We start from the raw sequence: 12,497 nt of genomic DNA, 5'->3' as shown, positions 1-12,497 counted from the left end.
AGCAAAAATGCATCTGATACGTAGCTCCGATATGTAGCGATGCAGACAGAAGCGTGTACAGTATGAGCCAATCAGTGGCAGTAATGACAGAGTATGCGCTGTTATGCAAAAACCGCGATAGAGTGAAGCCACGGAAGTCGAAGCGCGAAGTGGCGAGGGTTCACTGTATATGTATATGCTTATGGTTTTTGTATGTATATGGCTTGTAGCTGTATTTCCTAGGCTACCTTTTATTTTTCCTTGGACAATATCCAAGGATTGTTTATACTGATGTTGAGGCATATTTGCATCAATGATTGATTACCTCCACTCCTCCTGCGTTTGCTGTCATTTTCCATATCCTATACTTTATTTGAAATCTATTATTTCATCTCTAGTGAAGACAATGGGTATAATAAATACCAGAAATAAACTGGGTGTCATTTGCTCCTAATCACTGTGAATAAATTTGCCTCCTATCCCAGAATGCACGTATTCAAGTAATTATGGCTTAGTTCTTTGTTCGTGCTACCACAGACGGAAATCAAAGTGCCAGCTAGGCTCAGTTGTGTTGTGTGGAGGCTCAGGGAAAGGTCTGCTTCCAAACTCATTCTTGTTGATGGATGGTAGTGACTTGTGATTGTAAGACTAAAACAGGCCTTGACTTTCTTACTGGCTTGTTTCAGCTTCTGGAAGCCACAGTCATTATTAGCCTTTATTTTCAAGCCTACAAAGGCACAAGGAATCCTTCTTGCACTTTGGTTATGACTTGGTATATATTCTGACCATTTGCCCTAGATTGAAAGGGTATGGTGGTTAGGGTAGACCCACCTGTATAGTCTAATTTATTTTAAGATCAAGTTTTGGGACCTTCGTTACATTGACAAGATTCCTGTTGCCCTATAATCTAACATTATCCTAGGAGGGATTCCTCATCATTTGTATCAATTTTTCTCACAGTTGAGATTACCTAGGAGTACTGGAAGTCGTTTTAGATTTTTGCCTACCACAGGACTCACAAAGAAAGAGAAAAATGCTAAAGGCCAAGGAAAGTGGGTTTGTAGCACCAACCAAAGATGTTCCTAGCTGTAGAAACAGAAAGTATCTCCCTTGAATCCACAATCTAGGGCACTTTCTACTATAATGGAATTGAAGAAATATGGTTGGTAGGAGGAAGTAGGAAGATGGATGAGCAGCGTAGAATCTCCAATTGAAACCCATCCCCCCTCCCCCCCTTTAAGAGATAATCTAGCCTGTATCACTTAGGCTTTGGTTCTAATGTAGGATATATCCCATAATAGCTGTGGCATAAAAGAAAAAGAAGGTTCTCCCTCTGTCTTAGGGAGATATATCGTCCAGGTAGACAGTCCAGAGTTGATTTAGCCATTGTAAAAAAAGGAGGTGGCACCTGACGACCTCTGACTTCACAAAGGTGCAAGAGAATCCCCATTATCAGCATTAGCTGCCCACAGCCAAAATCCTATGAGGCTGAGATCAGACATGCTCTCACCCGCCAGCCCTTTTTACCAATTCTGACACCAGCCACACCTCCCTACACACTCGCTACTTCTCACATGGGTTTGGTAACTAATTGCAATGTCCACAAAACTCACAAACCATACTTAAGATTATGGGCTGTATTAGGGAAGTTAATAGGTTACCATTCTGAACACTAAATGTTCAGGATACAGTTCTTTGATCAGGACAGCCTTGATCAAGGCTCTGGCTCCCAGCTGCTTGGCCTGGTCTCAGCCCTCACAGGCACTGTTACCAAGCTCTTTTAGCACTGCCTTGCCAGAAGCCTCAGCCAATAAGCACTGTGCTCTAGCTCCGGCTTCATGGGTCAATAAGTGTATTCTCCATCTCAGCTAAGCAAGCAAACCTCTGCCCTGAAGGCCCTGGACTACTTTGTCTGTGGGCCAGGAAGCCCAGCACACTCTTCCATGCACTGGCTATTGGTTCTGTTGCTGCTGCTTCTCTGGTGTCACTAGCACAGCTTTCTGTCTCTGGACAAGGAGATTTACTGTGTGGAATTGTGGGTTCCGAAGGACACACCCTACCCTTGACTCTTCTTTCTTGATGATAGTGAGGTTCCTCCTTCCTTCTTCTGAGATAGTTCATCTAATACCTAAAGCAAAAGAGAAAATTGACCACCACCCCCCATATTAGAATTCCATATTTTTACAGTTACAATTAACCCTGTTAATAATCACTCACACTGAATCATAATTCATCAGCATCTTCCCCCACTTTCTGTTAGACCTATAAGGAAAATGTCATTGGTGGGAGTTAACAAAAACTAGCTAAAAGTACCATGTCATTAATCACTGTACCCCCACAGCGCTACATATTGAAAAAACAGGCTCCTCCTACCTTCCAGCAACACATAATTCCATCTCAGAATCTAAGAACTGTTACAGAGCCAGTGATCTATCTCCATCCCAGATATCAGGAGGAAGAGGGTAAAGCCACAGCATGCTGCACCTCTTTTCCACTCACTCCAGCACACACAACACACACTTTAGAGACACTTTCTGAATATGTTGCATTCCTAAAATGCATACATGTGGCCGCACATCAAGCTGCAACAGAGACTAGGAAATAATATTATTTCAAATGACTGTCACCAGGTAAAAATCATTGTAGAAGAGGCAAGGCTAGTTATTGGGAGACAACTACCCACCAATCATATTAGTAAGCTTTCCGGCTCCTGCAGAAGGCATATCATGTAATGGAGAGGGCCTTGTAGTGGTACCTCTTTATTTTTTGGCTTTCAAAAAATTAAACCAGACTCTCTTAAAAGTTATTAAACTCTGGTTTCATAACTTGAGAGTCATAAATAGAGAGGGTATTTCCCAAGATTTTAAAATAATATCATAGAATAAGGAGCTCTGGTGGGGTAGTGTGTATGTGTTGAGTTGCTAACCACAAGGTCAGTGGTTTGAACCCTCCAGCTGCTCCACAGGAGAAAGATGAGACTGTCCACTCCTGTAAAGATTGAATCCAAAGGTTTCAATCTTTGGGGGTGGGGTGGGGGGTATCCTAATCACCTGTAGGGTCCCTAGTAATCAGAATCCATGCGATAGTAATGCGTTGATTTTTGTTTTAGGATAAAATGAAAACAAATGGTTATGCTTGAGACATCTAGTTTATTTGACCATTGTGCCCTTTTTGATAGTATACCACCACCTCCACCAGATTATTTATTCAGCTTTTTCTCGGTAGTAAAAACACTGAAAAGTAGAAGATAGAGGTTGGTTGAGATGGTAATGTTTGTGAAATCATTAAGAACACTTTTCAAGAAAATAATTAATTGGTAATATTATACATTCTGAGCAGATGTGCCATGAGGTTAACTAAGCCAACAACAAAAAAACAAACCTGCTACCATCACATAAAATCTGACTCGTGGGATTTCCGAGAGTGTAAGTCTTTCGAGGAACAGACAGCCTCATCTTTATCACGCAGAGTGGCTGAAAGGTTGGAATTGCCATCCTGGCAGTTAGAAACCCAAAGCCTGGTATTTTTATTTTTTTAATTGGGCGTGAATCAATTGGTGGGGGTTAGCCAGGCACAAGGGAGCGAGAATGGCTTGACATGTAGGCGGCCAATCCGTTTAGCTTGGGAGTAGTCAGTGTGGCTTATAGAGTGATTAAGTACTCCACTTCTAAGCCAGCCCTTGCTCCCCTGTGCACTACTTGCTGGTAGGACTAGCAACTCTGTTACTTCATGTATAAAAGGAATATTGATGGAGCAGCCTTCTGAGAAATGATGGTATGGCGATTAGTTCTTTGTGCTTCCCGCATTTAGAATGGTGCCAAACACAAATTTGCTTTGCAACTTATTTACTGGTTTGGACAATGGAATTTTCTCCATTATTTTCCACAGTATTCTGTTGAATATTTACTAATATCACCATTATAGTAGCCATTTTAATTTATTTACCTTTTGTTTGATGTCATTGATTGCAGTCCCCACAATTGATTATTCCACTTACTCCCTATGTGTTCTGTTTCCATTCCTGCTTTCCTAATCCTTCTGAACTTTGTCCTTGGCTAAATGCTGCCCTATAATGGTTGATTATTAAATAGTGGTTGATGTATTCTAAGAAGTGCATACCTCCCTAGTCCTCTGTTCCATTTTAGGCCTGTCTCTTGTTTGGCTTTGAAAAGAACTTTATGTTCATATTTCGTTTTTTTTTATGACAACCTCATAAGGAAGATACTGCTGCTGCTTTTGCCATTTAACAGACGAGGAAACTTGGGTTTGGAGGAGTTAAGAACTTGTCACTGTGGTAGAGCTGGGGTTCAAAGCAGCTGGTCACCCCCAGAACCTTTGTTCTTAACCTCTGCACTTTAAATCCCTCTGCTATCACGTCTTGCTTTTCTCTGCCTCATACAAGGCGGCTTCTTCAACATGTTTGTGGGGAAATGCCAGCATAGTTTAATTGCATTTTTCTGTGAACTTTTGGAAGGGCCCTCATATTCTATTTCATACTCTCACCTAAAAGCCATGTGGTAGGTGTTGACTTTTTATCACACATAACTCATCTTCCTGATTGTTGACTGACCTATGAGAACCTGCTAGGTAGAGCTTCCCTGCCCCCACCCCCCTGCTTTTGATCCCATGAGAAGCTGAGATAAGGTACGGCTGTGACTAGAGTAACAGATTTTGGAATAAACCTGGAGTTGTATTTATTTTAAACTTGGGGCCACAAAAAACCTAAGTATTGATGACAAATATTTTACATGTGTTTCCTCTTGCCCTCATTTATTTAAGCCCTGTCTTTCCTACCTAGTTTAAAATTACATATATATATATATATCAATTGTGTAAATCACATTTGCACATTAATTGCCCTCATCATTCTCAAAACATCCACTCTCCACCCAAGCCGGTGGCATCAGCTCCTCATTTTTTCCCCTCCCTCCCAGCTCCCCCCTCCCTCATGAGCCCTTGATAATTTACAAATTATTAGTTTGTCATTTCTTGCCCTGTCGGATGTCTCCCTTTACCCACTTTTCTGTTGTCCGTCCCCCAGGGAGGAGATTATATGTAGATCCTTGTAATCGGTTCCCCTTTCCAACCCACCTTCCCAGTGTCTCCACTCACACCACTGGTCCTGAAGGGATCATCCGCCCTGGATTCCTTGTGTTGCCAGGTCCTATCTGTACCAGTGTACATCCTCTGGTCTAGCCAGATTTGTAAGGTAGAATTGGGATCTTGATAGTGGGTGTGGAGGAAGCATTTGGGAACTAGAGGAAAGTTGTATGTTTCATCGTTGCTACATCACACCCTGACTGGCTCGTCTCCTCCTTGCAACTCTTTTGTAAGGGGATGTCCAGTGGCCTACAAATGGGCTTTGGGTCTCCACTCTGCACTCCCCACCTCATTCACAATGATACGATTTTTTGTTCCGATGATGCCTGACACTTGATCCCTTCGACACCTTGTGATCGCACTGGCTGGGGTGCTTCTTCCATGTGGGCTTTGTTGCTTCTGAGCTAGATGGCCGCTTGTTTATCTTCAAGCCTTTAAGACCCCAGAAGCTATATCTTTTGATACCCGGGCACCATCAGCTTCGCCACATTTGCTGATGCACCCATTTGTCTTCAGCGATCGTATCATGGAGGTGAGCACACAATGATATGATTTTTTGTTCTTTGATGCCTGATACCTGATCCCTTCGGCACCTTGTGATCACACAAGCTGGTGTGCTTCCTCCATGTGGGCTTTGTTGCTTCTGAGCTAGATGGCCGCTTGTTTATCTTAAAATTATATTTTAATCCTTCAGTGGCCCCCCTTTTTTAACCCTGAATTCCTTTAAATTCATGTACATTTATTGCTTCGGTTTGACCCATAGTTAATAAAAGATTTCCTTGAGAGTGAGGACGACTTGGTAAAGTTTGATATTCAAGAAATGTACTTTGTTGTCCATGCTTTGTCACCTCATAGAATATTTTGCATGTTGAGACCAGAAATATCTGAATGTTAACTTGCAGAAAGAAAGATTTCTAAGATAAATTTTTTAAGTCTTAGAGATTTTGCGGAATAAACTGTCTTTTCACAGAGACTTTTGTCCATGGAAGTAAAGTCATCCCTATTAATGTCTTTTCTGTGAAACAAAACAATCTTCTTTGTTTTTTTACAGGCACAAGAGGCTGGCCTCGGGGTGTCAATTTTATTATGCGTGAGAGCTCTTCAGCTCAGATCAAGTGAAGATGAGGAAATGAAGGCATCCGTCTGTAAAACAATTGCTTGTCTTTTACCAGAAGACTTAGAAGTTAGACGGGCCTGTCAGCTGACCGAATTCTTAATAGAACCTACTTTGGATGGATTTAATATGTTAGAAGAGCTGTATGTGCAACCCGATCAAAAATTTGATGAAGAAAATGCACCGGTTCCAAATTCTCTCCGATGTGAGCTCTTACTAGCTTTAAAAGCCCACTGGCCTTTTGATCCTGAATTTTGGGACTGGAAAACTTTAAAACGGCACTGCCACCAACTCCTAGGACAAGAAGCTTCAGATTCTGATGATGATCTAAGTGGCTACGAAATGTCCATTAATGACACAGATGTTTTAGAGTCATTTCTCAGTGACTATGAAGAGAGCAAAGATGATAAACAATATAGAAGAAAAGATATAACAGATCAGCATAAGGAGAAAAGAGACAAAAAACCCATTGGTTCTTCTGAAAGGTACCAAAGGTGGCTTCAGTATAAGTTTTTCTGTTTATTATGTAAGCGAGAATGCATAGAGGCCAGGATTCTTCATCACTCTAAGATGCACATGGAAGACGGCGTTTACACCTGTCCAGTCTGTATTAAAAAATTCAAAAGAAAAGAAATGTTTGTTCCTCATGTGATGGAGCATGTTAAAATGCCACCAAGCAGAAGGGACCGCTCGAGAAAGAAGTTACTGTTGAAAAACTCTCAAAAGGGTATTTGTCCTAAGAGTCCCTCAGCAGCAGAGCAAAACCAGTCATTGGATGAGCAGGCCCAAGGAGAGGCTCATGAGTATGTCACCTTCAGCAAGTTAGAAGACCGCCAGCTGCAGGACAGAGATTTGTACCCATGTCCTGGCACAGACTGTTCCCGTGTATTTAAGCAATTTAAATACTTAAGTGTGCATCTTAAAGCTGAACACCAAAATAATGATGAAAACGCCAAGCACTATTTGGATATGAAAAATAGGAGAGAGAAGTGTACTTACTGTCGCCGACATTTCATGTCTGCTTTTCACCTGCGGGAGCATGAACAAGTGCATTGTGGTCCTCAGCCTTATATGTGTGTATCTATAGATTGCTATGCTAGGTTTGGATCAGTGAATGAGCTGCTGAACCATAAACAAAAACATGATGATCTACGTTATAAATGTGAATTAAGTGGCTGTAATATTGTGTTTAGTGATTTGGGACAGCTGTACCACCATGAAGCACAACACTTTAGGGATGCATCTTACACATGCAACTTTCTTGGCTGTAAAAAGTTCTACTATTCCAAAATTGAGTACCAGAACCACCTCTCAGTGCATAACGCTGAAAGCTCAAATGGAGATATGAAGAAACCAGTGAAGCTTGAAGAGCCTGCAACAAGTGAAAAGCAAGATTGCGTTGATCGGCCCCATGTACTTGACCAAAGTGATAAATCACATTCACCAGAGGATCTTTTCTGCCCCGAATCAGGTAGTGCACAACTCGATACAGAAACCGCAGAGAACCAGCTGAAAGAAAACAGCGACAGTAATTCCAGCGACCAACTCAGTCAGAGCTCTTCAGCTTCCATGAATGAAGAGCTAATCGACACACTGGATCCTTCTGAAAGCATGCAGGATATATTGTTGCCCCATGAGAAAGTCTTTGCGCCTTCCAGCTTAAAAGAAAACTGCTCCGATGTAGCCGTTTGTTTTGATGGGAATAAATTTACTTGCGGATTTGATGGCTGTGGTTCCACATACAAAAACGCAAGAGGGATGCAGAAGCACTTACGAAAGGTTCACCCATACCATCTCCAACCCAAAAAGGTAAAGACAAAAGATCTCTTGCCCTGCGTGGATAATGAACACAATCAAACAACTGAAAAGTGTGATGCTGAACATAAACCCAACTCAGATCTAAGCAGTGACTCCCCAGATGAAGTTCTCGATCAGAGCATTCATTCTAAATGTAAAAGAGAGCATCAAGAGTGCTCCTCAGAAGCCGCCGTTGGCGCTTCTAAAAGGCCGTGTACAGAGGACACCATGTTGGAACTTCTCCTACGCTTAAAACATTTAAGCTTGAAAAACTCAATAACACATGGATCTTTCTCAGGGTCTTGGCAGGGGTACCCATCCAGTGGTGCTACGTCTCTCCAGTCTGGGTCATCTGTCTCAGACCTTCATTTTCAGAATCAAGGTGAAACTATGCCAAGTCAATACCTTGCACAGTTGGCGGCTAAGCCTTTCTTCTGTGAGCTTCAAGGGTGCAAATATGAGTTTGTGACCAGAGAGGCTTTGTTAATGCATTATCTTAAGAAGCATAATTATTCAAAAGAAAAAGTCCTCCAATTGTCCATGTTTCAACATCGCTATTCTCCTTTCCAGTGTCATATTTGCCAAAGGTCATTTACAAGAAAAACACACCTTCGGATACATTATAAAAATAAGCATCAAATTGGCAATGACAGAGTAACCCAAAAACTCTTGGACAATGAAAAATGTGATCACGAAGGCCCATGCTCAGCAGACAGGTTGAAAGGTGATTGTTCCGAAGACCTTGGAGGCGACCCCAACAGCGCTTCCGAGAAACCGCACTGTCACTCTAAAAAGGACGAATGCAGTTCAGAAACAGACTTGGAGTCATCTTGTGAAGAAACCGAAAGTAAAACATCTGATATGTCATCGCCAGTAGGTAACCACAGAGAAGAACAAGAAGGACGAGAGGGGAGAGGAAGCCGGAGAACTGTGGCTAAGGGAAATCTCTGCTATATTTTGAACAAATACCACAAACCATTCCATTGTATCCACAAAACTTGCAATTCCTCATTTACCAATCTCAAAGGCTTGATACGTCACTACAGAACTGTGCATCAGTACAACAAAGAACAATTATGTTTAGAGAAAGACAAAGCGAGAACCAAAAGGGAACTTGTCAAATGTAAAAAGATATTTGCTTGCAAATATAAGGAATGTAATAAGCGCTTCCTGTGTTCCAAAGCTCTTGCTAAGCACTGCAGTGACTCTCATAACCTAGACCACATTGATGAGGAGCCTAAAGGCCTTTCAGAAGCGGAATCTGTGGCAAAGTTTCCCTGCAGTCAGCCCCAGTGCCCTGCTGTCTTTCCTACATTCAGTAAGTTGCAGCATCACTTGATGGAACAGCATAATACTGAAGGAGAAATACATCCAGATTATGAAATTCATTGTGCTCTTAATGGCTGTGGACAGATTTTCACCCATCGTAGTAACTACTCCCAACATGTGTATTACCGACATAAAGACTGTTACGATGATCTGTTTAGAAGCCAGAAAGTAGCAAATGAAAGGCTACTAAGGAGTGAAAAGGTGTGTCAAACCACCAACACTCAGGGGAATGGACATCAGAACACCAGGAGGTCATTTAGTAGCAAGGCTAAAAAATGTGGTTTATTCAAAGATAAGAAAACTCCAATTGCTTTTAAAACAAGAGCTGAAGCCCTCCATATGTGTGTGGAGCAGTCTGAGCACACGCAGTACCCATGCATGGTTCAGGGGTGCTTATCTGTGGTGAAGTTGGAAAGCAGCATTGTGAGACATTACAAACGTACTCATCAGATGAGTAGTGCGTATTTAGAGCAGCAGTTAGAAAAACTTGTTGTTTGTGTTAAGTACGGTACCAAAATTAAAGAGGAGGCCCCCTCTGAAGTGGAGTCCTGTGTAAAGCAAGAAAACGGAAGCTGTGAGTTAGAGCACACAGCGCACAGCCATTCCCTGGGCAACAGCAGCACACCTGTCCAGAGCACTGATTCCTCTCATCTGGGTGGACAGGACAGAAGTCAGAAAGGGTGTACAGAAAGCAAACCAGTATTTGATGCAGATACCGTGCTCTACAGGGGGACTTTGAAATGTAACCACGGTTCAGAATCCACTTCTTTGGAACAATGTAATATAGTTCAGCCTCCTTCTTGTAAAATAGAAAATTCCATACCTAATCCCAGTGGGACGGAAAGCGGGACTTATTTCACGAGTTTCCAGCTGCCTTTACCAAGGATCAAAGACTCAGAAACTGGGCAGCATAGTTCAGGGCAAGAAAACACTGTTAAGAATCCAACCAATCCCGTCTCAAAAGAAAATTTTAGGAAGCAGTCACAGCCCAGATCATTTGATCTGAAGACTTACAAGCCTATGGGGTTTGAATCTTCTTTTCTGAAGTTTATTCAGGAAAGTGAAGAGAAAGACGATGATTTTGATGATTGGGAGCCTTCAGAACACTTACCATTAAGTAACTCTTCACAGCCCAGTAATGACTTCACAGGGAATGTTGTGGCAAATAATATGGTGAATGACAGTGACCCTGCAGTTGACATACCTCATTCTTCCAGTGACTCTGCAGTTCATGAGAACTTGACTGCGATCCCACCTTTCATAGAAGCTGAGACAACAGCAGTTCCTTCCTTGGAAAACCTTAGGGTTGTATTGGACAAAGCATTAACAGACTGTGGAGAACTTGCCTTAAAACAACTTCATTATCTTCGGCCAGTTGTTGTCCTTGAAAGATCTAAGTTTTCCACCCCACTTTTAGACTTGTTTCCAACAAAAAAGACAGATGAACTTTGTGTAGGAAGTTCCTAAATAGCAATTTTGTTTTAAAAACAGACTGGCTCCAAAACTGCAACATTGGGACAATTGCCAACTCGAACAAAGGCTGAGAACCAGCTACACTGTTGTTTAGGGTAGAATAGGCTGTGTATTTACATGAATGTATAATATCTATGTCAGCAGTATTGGCTGAGTGCATTAGCTCTCCAGTTGGTTTATTGATTGGGTTGGTTGTTTTTTTTTGTTGTTATTAAAACAAAGAAATGGAACTGTACTCTTGTTTGGTGCTAATTAATACATCAAATTATACTGGGGCTTCCTTTTTCAAATTAAGTGTGCATGATTGTATATGGAACAAATACTGAGGTCCCAGGGTGGGAGGGCTAGGGAAAGGGATACGGAGTTATTACTTGACTTGAATGTGCACCTAAGGGTGCTTTGTGTAATATATTGTACACTACAGCATCTTATATTTTTTGAGTTGAGTTTCAATAAATTACAATTTTTCACCCATATCTTGTTTACTCATAGTGAGTTTTCATGGTATACCTGTGCTGGCATTGCACTTGTATTTCCTGGAATGGGCACTCCTATTTTACCCAATAATTTACAATTTTTGTATTAACCAAGTCATTCAGATGACAGTTCTTTTTGAATAACCATTGTGTTTTTTAAAACTTAGTGAAAATTCTAAGATTGAGTCACCCTAAGAAGTGAGAATAGCTCCCAGAGAAGAATACCCAGAAGTTGGCCAAGTGGAAAGGAATGTGTATACCAGCAAGAGGTGAAGGGCACAGCAAATCCAGAGGTATGAAGACATGTTTTCCAGGGAACAGTGAATATCTGTTGGGTGCGGTGGGGGGAGCATTAGGGGATTTTATTATTATAGCGCTAGATAGGCAAGAAAGAGCCAAAACCTGGGCACAAGGAGTTTAATGAGTAGGCAGCTGAGAGCCTTTAAATGGTGTTAGGCAAAATAACATTCAAATTAATATTGATCAAGTACTTGAAATGTGGAATGTGATTTAAGTGACTAAACATTACCAGAAACAGTAGATAAAAAGATTTGAAATAATTGAAGCAAACTTGATAAAGGTTGAGGACCTACTGACATTTGTATCAGGAGTGGGGGAGAGTAGATGAAATTAGAGCTTTGATAAGACAGAATTATTGAGCCTTGGTGGGAGAAGGAGAACTGAGGATTTAAAGATTTGATGGTGATGCAGTTATTAAGGTGGGGAGGTAGGCAGGGAGGGGAGTTTTTTGCAGAGGGTATGGGAAAACCAAGAAGAGTTGGACCGTTGAATGAGTTGGGTTTCAGTGGACAGTGGGTAAAGGTAAGAATAACGATACGGTCTAACACAAGGCAGCTTGACCTCAGTTCTTTTTTTTAAATCATTTTATTGGGGGCTCGTACAGCTCTTATCACAATTCATATATACATCCTTTGTGTCAGGCACATTTGTATATTTGTTGCCATCATCATTTTCGAAACATTTTCTTTCTATTCGAACCCTTGGTATCAGCCTCTCAGTTTTCCCCTCCCTCCCTGATGAACCCTTGATAATTTAGAAATAATTATTTTGTCATGTCTACACTGTCCGACGTCTCCCTTCACTCAGTTTTCCGTTGTCCATCCCCAAGGGAGGAGGCTATATGTAGCTCCTTGTAATCGGTTCCCCCTTTCTACCCCACCTACCCTCCACCCTCCCAGTGTCGCCACTCTCACCACTGGTCCTGAGGG

The 12,497-nt window shown here is 41.7% G+C and overlaps 1 protein-coding gene across 1 annotated transcript in view; it reads left to right on the top strand.

Moving 5' to 3' along the window:
• The window catches only part of RLF (RLF zinc finger), an 87,092-nt gene extending 76,070 nt beyond the window's left edge, over positions 1-11,022 (top strand). Inside the window, exon 8 of the mRNA XM_004704937.2 lies at positions 6,131-11,022. Within this exon, the coding sequence (XP_004704994.1) occupies positions 6,131-10,786 (4,656 nt within the window). The 3' untranslated portion in view covers positions 10,787-11,022. The remainder of the gene's footprint in view (positions 1-6,130) is intronic.
• Positions 11,023-12,497: the final 1,475 nt, after the last annotated feature.

The sequence above is a fragment of the Echinops telfairi genome, unplaced genomic scaffold (genome assembly GCF_000313985.2).
Source record: "Echinops telfairi isolate 266 unplaced genomic scaffold, ASM31398v2 ScPeMD7_7457;HRSCAF=8495, whole genome shotgun sequence".
NCBI classification, from domain to species: Eukaryota; Metazoa; Chordata; class Mammalia; order Afrosoricida; family Tenrecidae; genus Echinops; species Echinops telfairi.
This window is presented reverse-complemented; position numbering and strand designations above follow the sequence as displayed.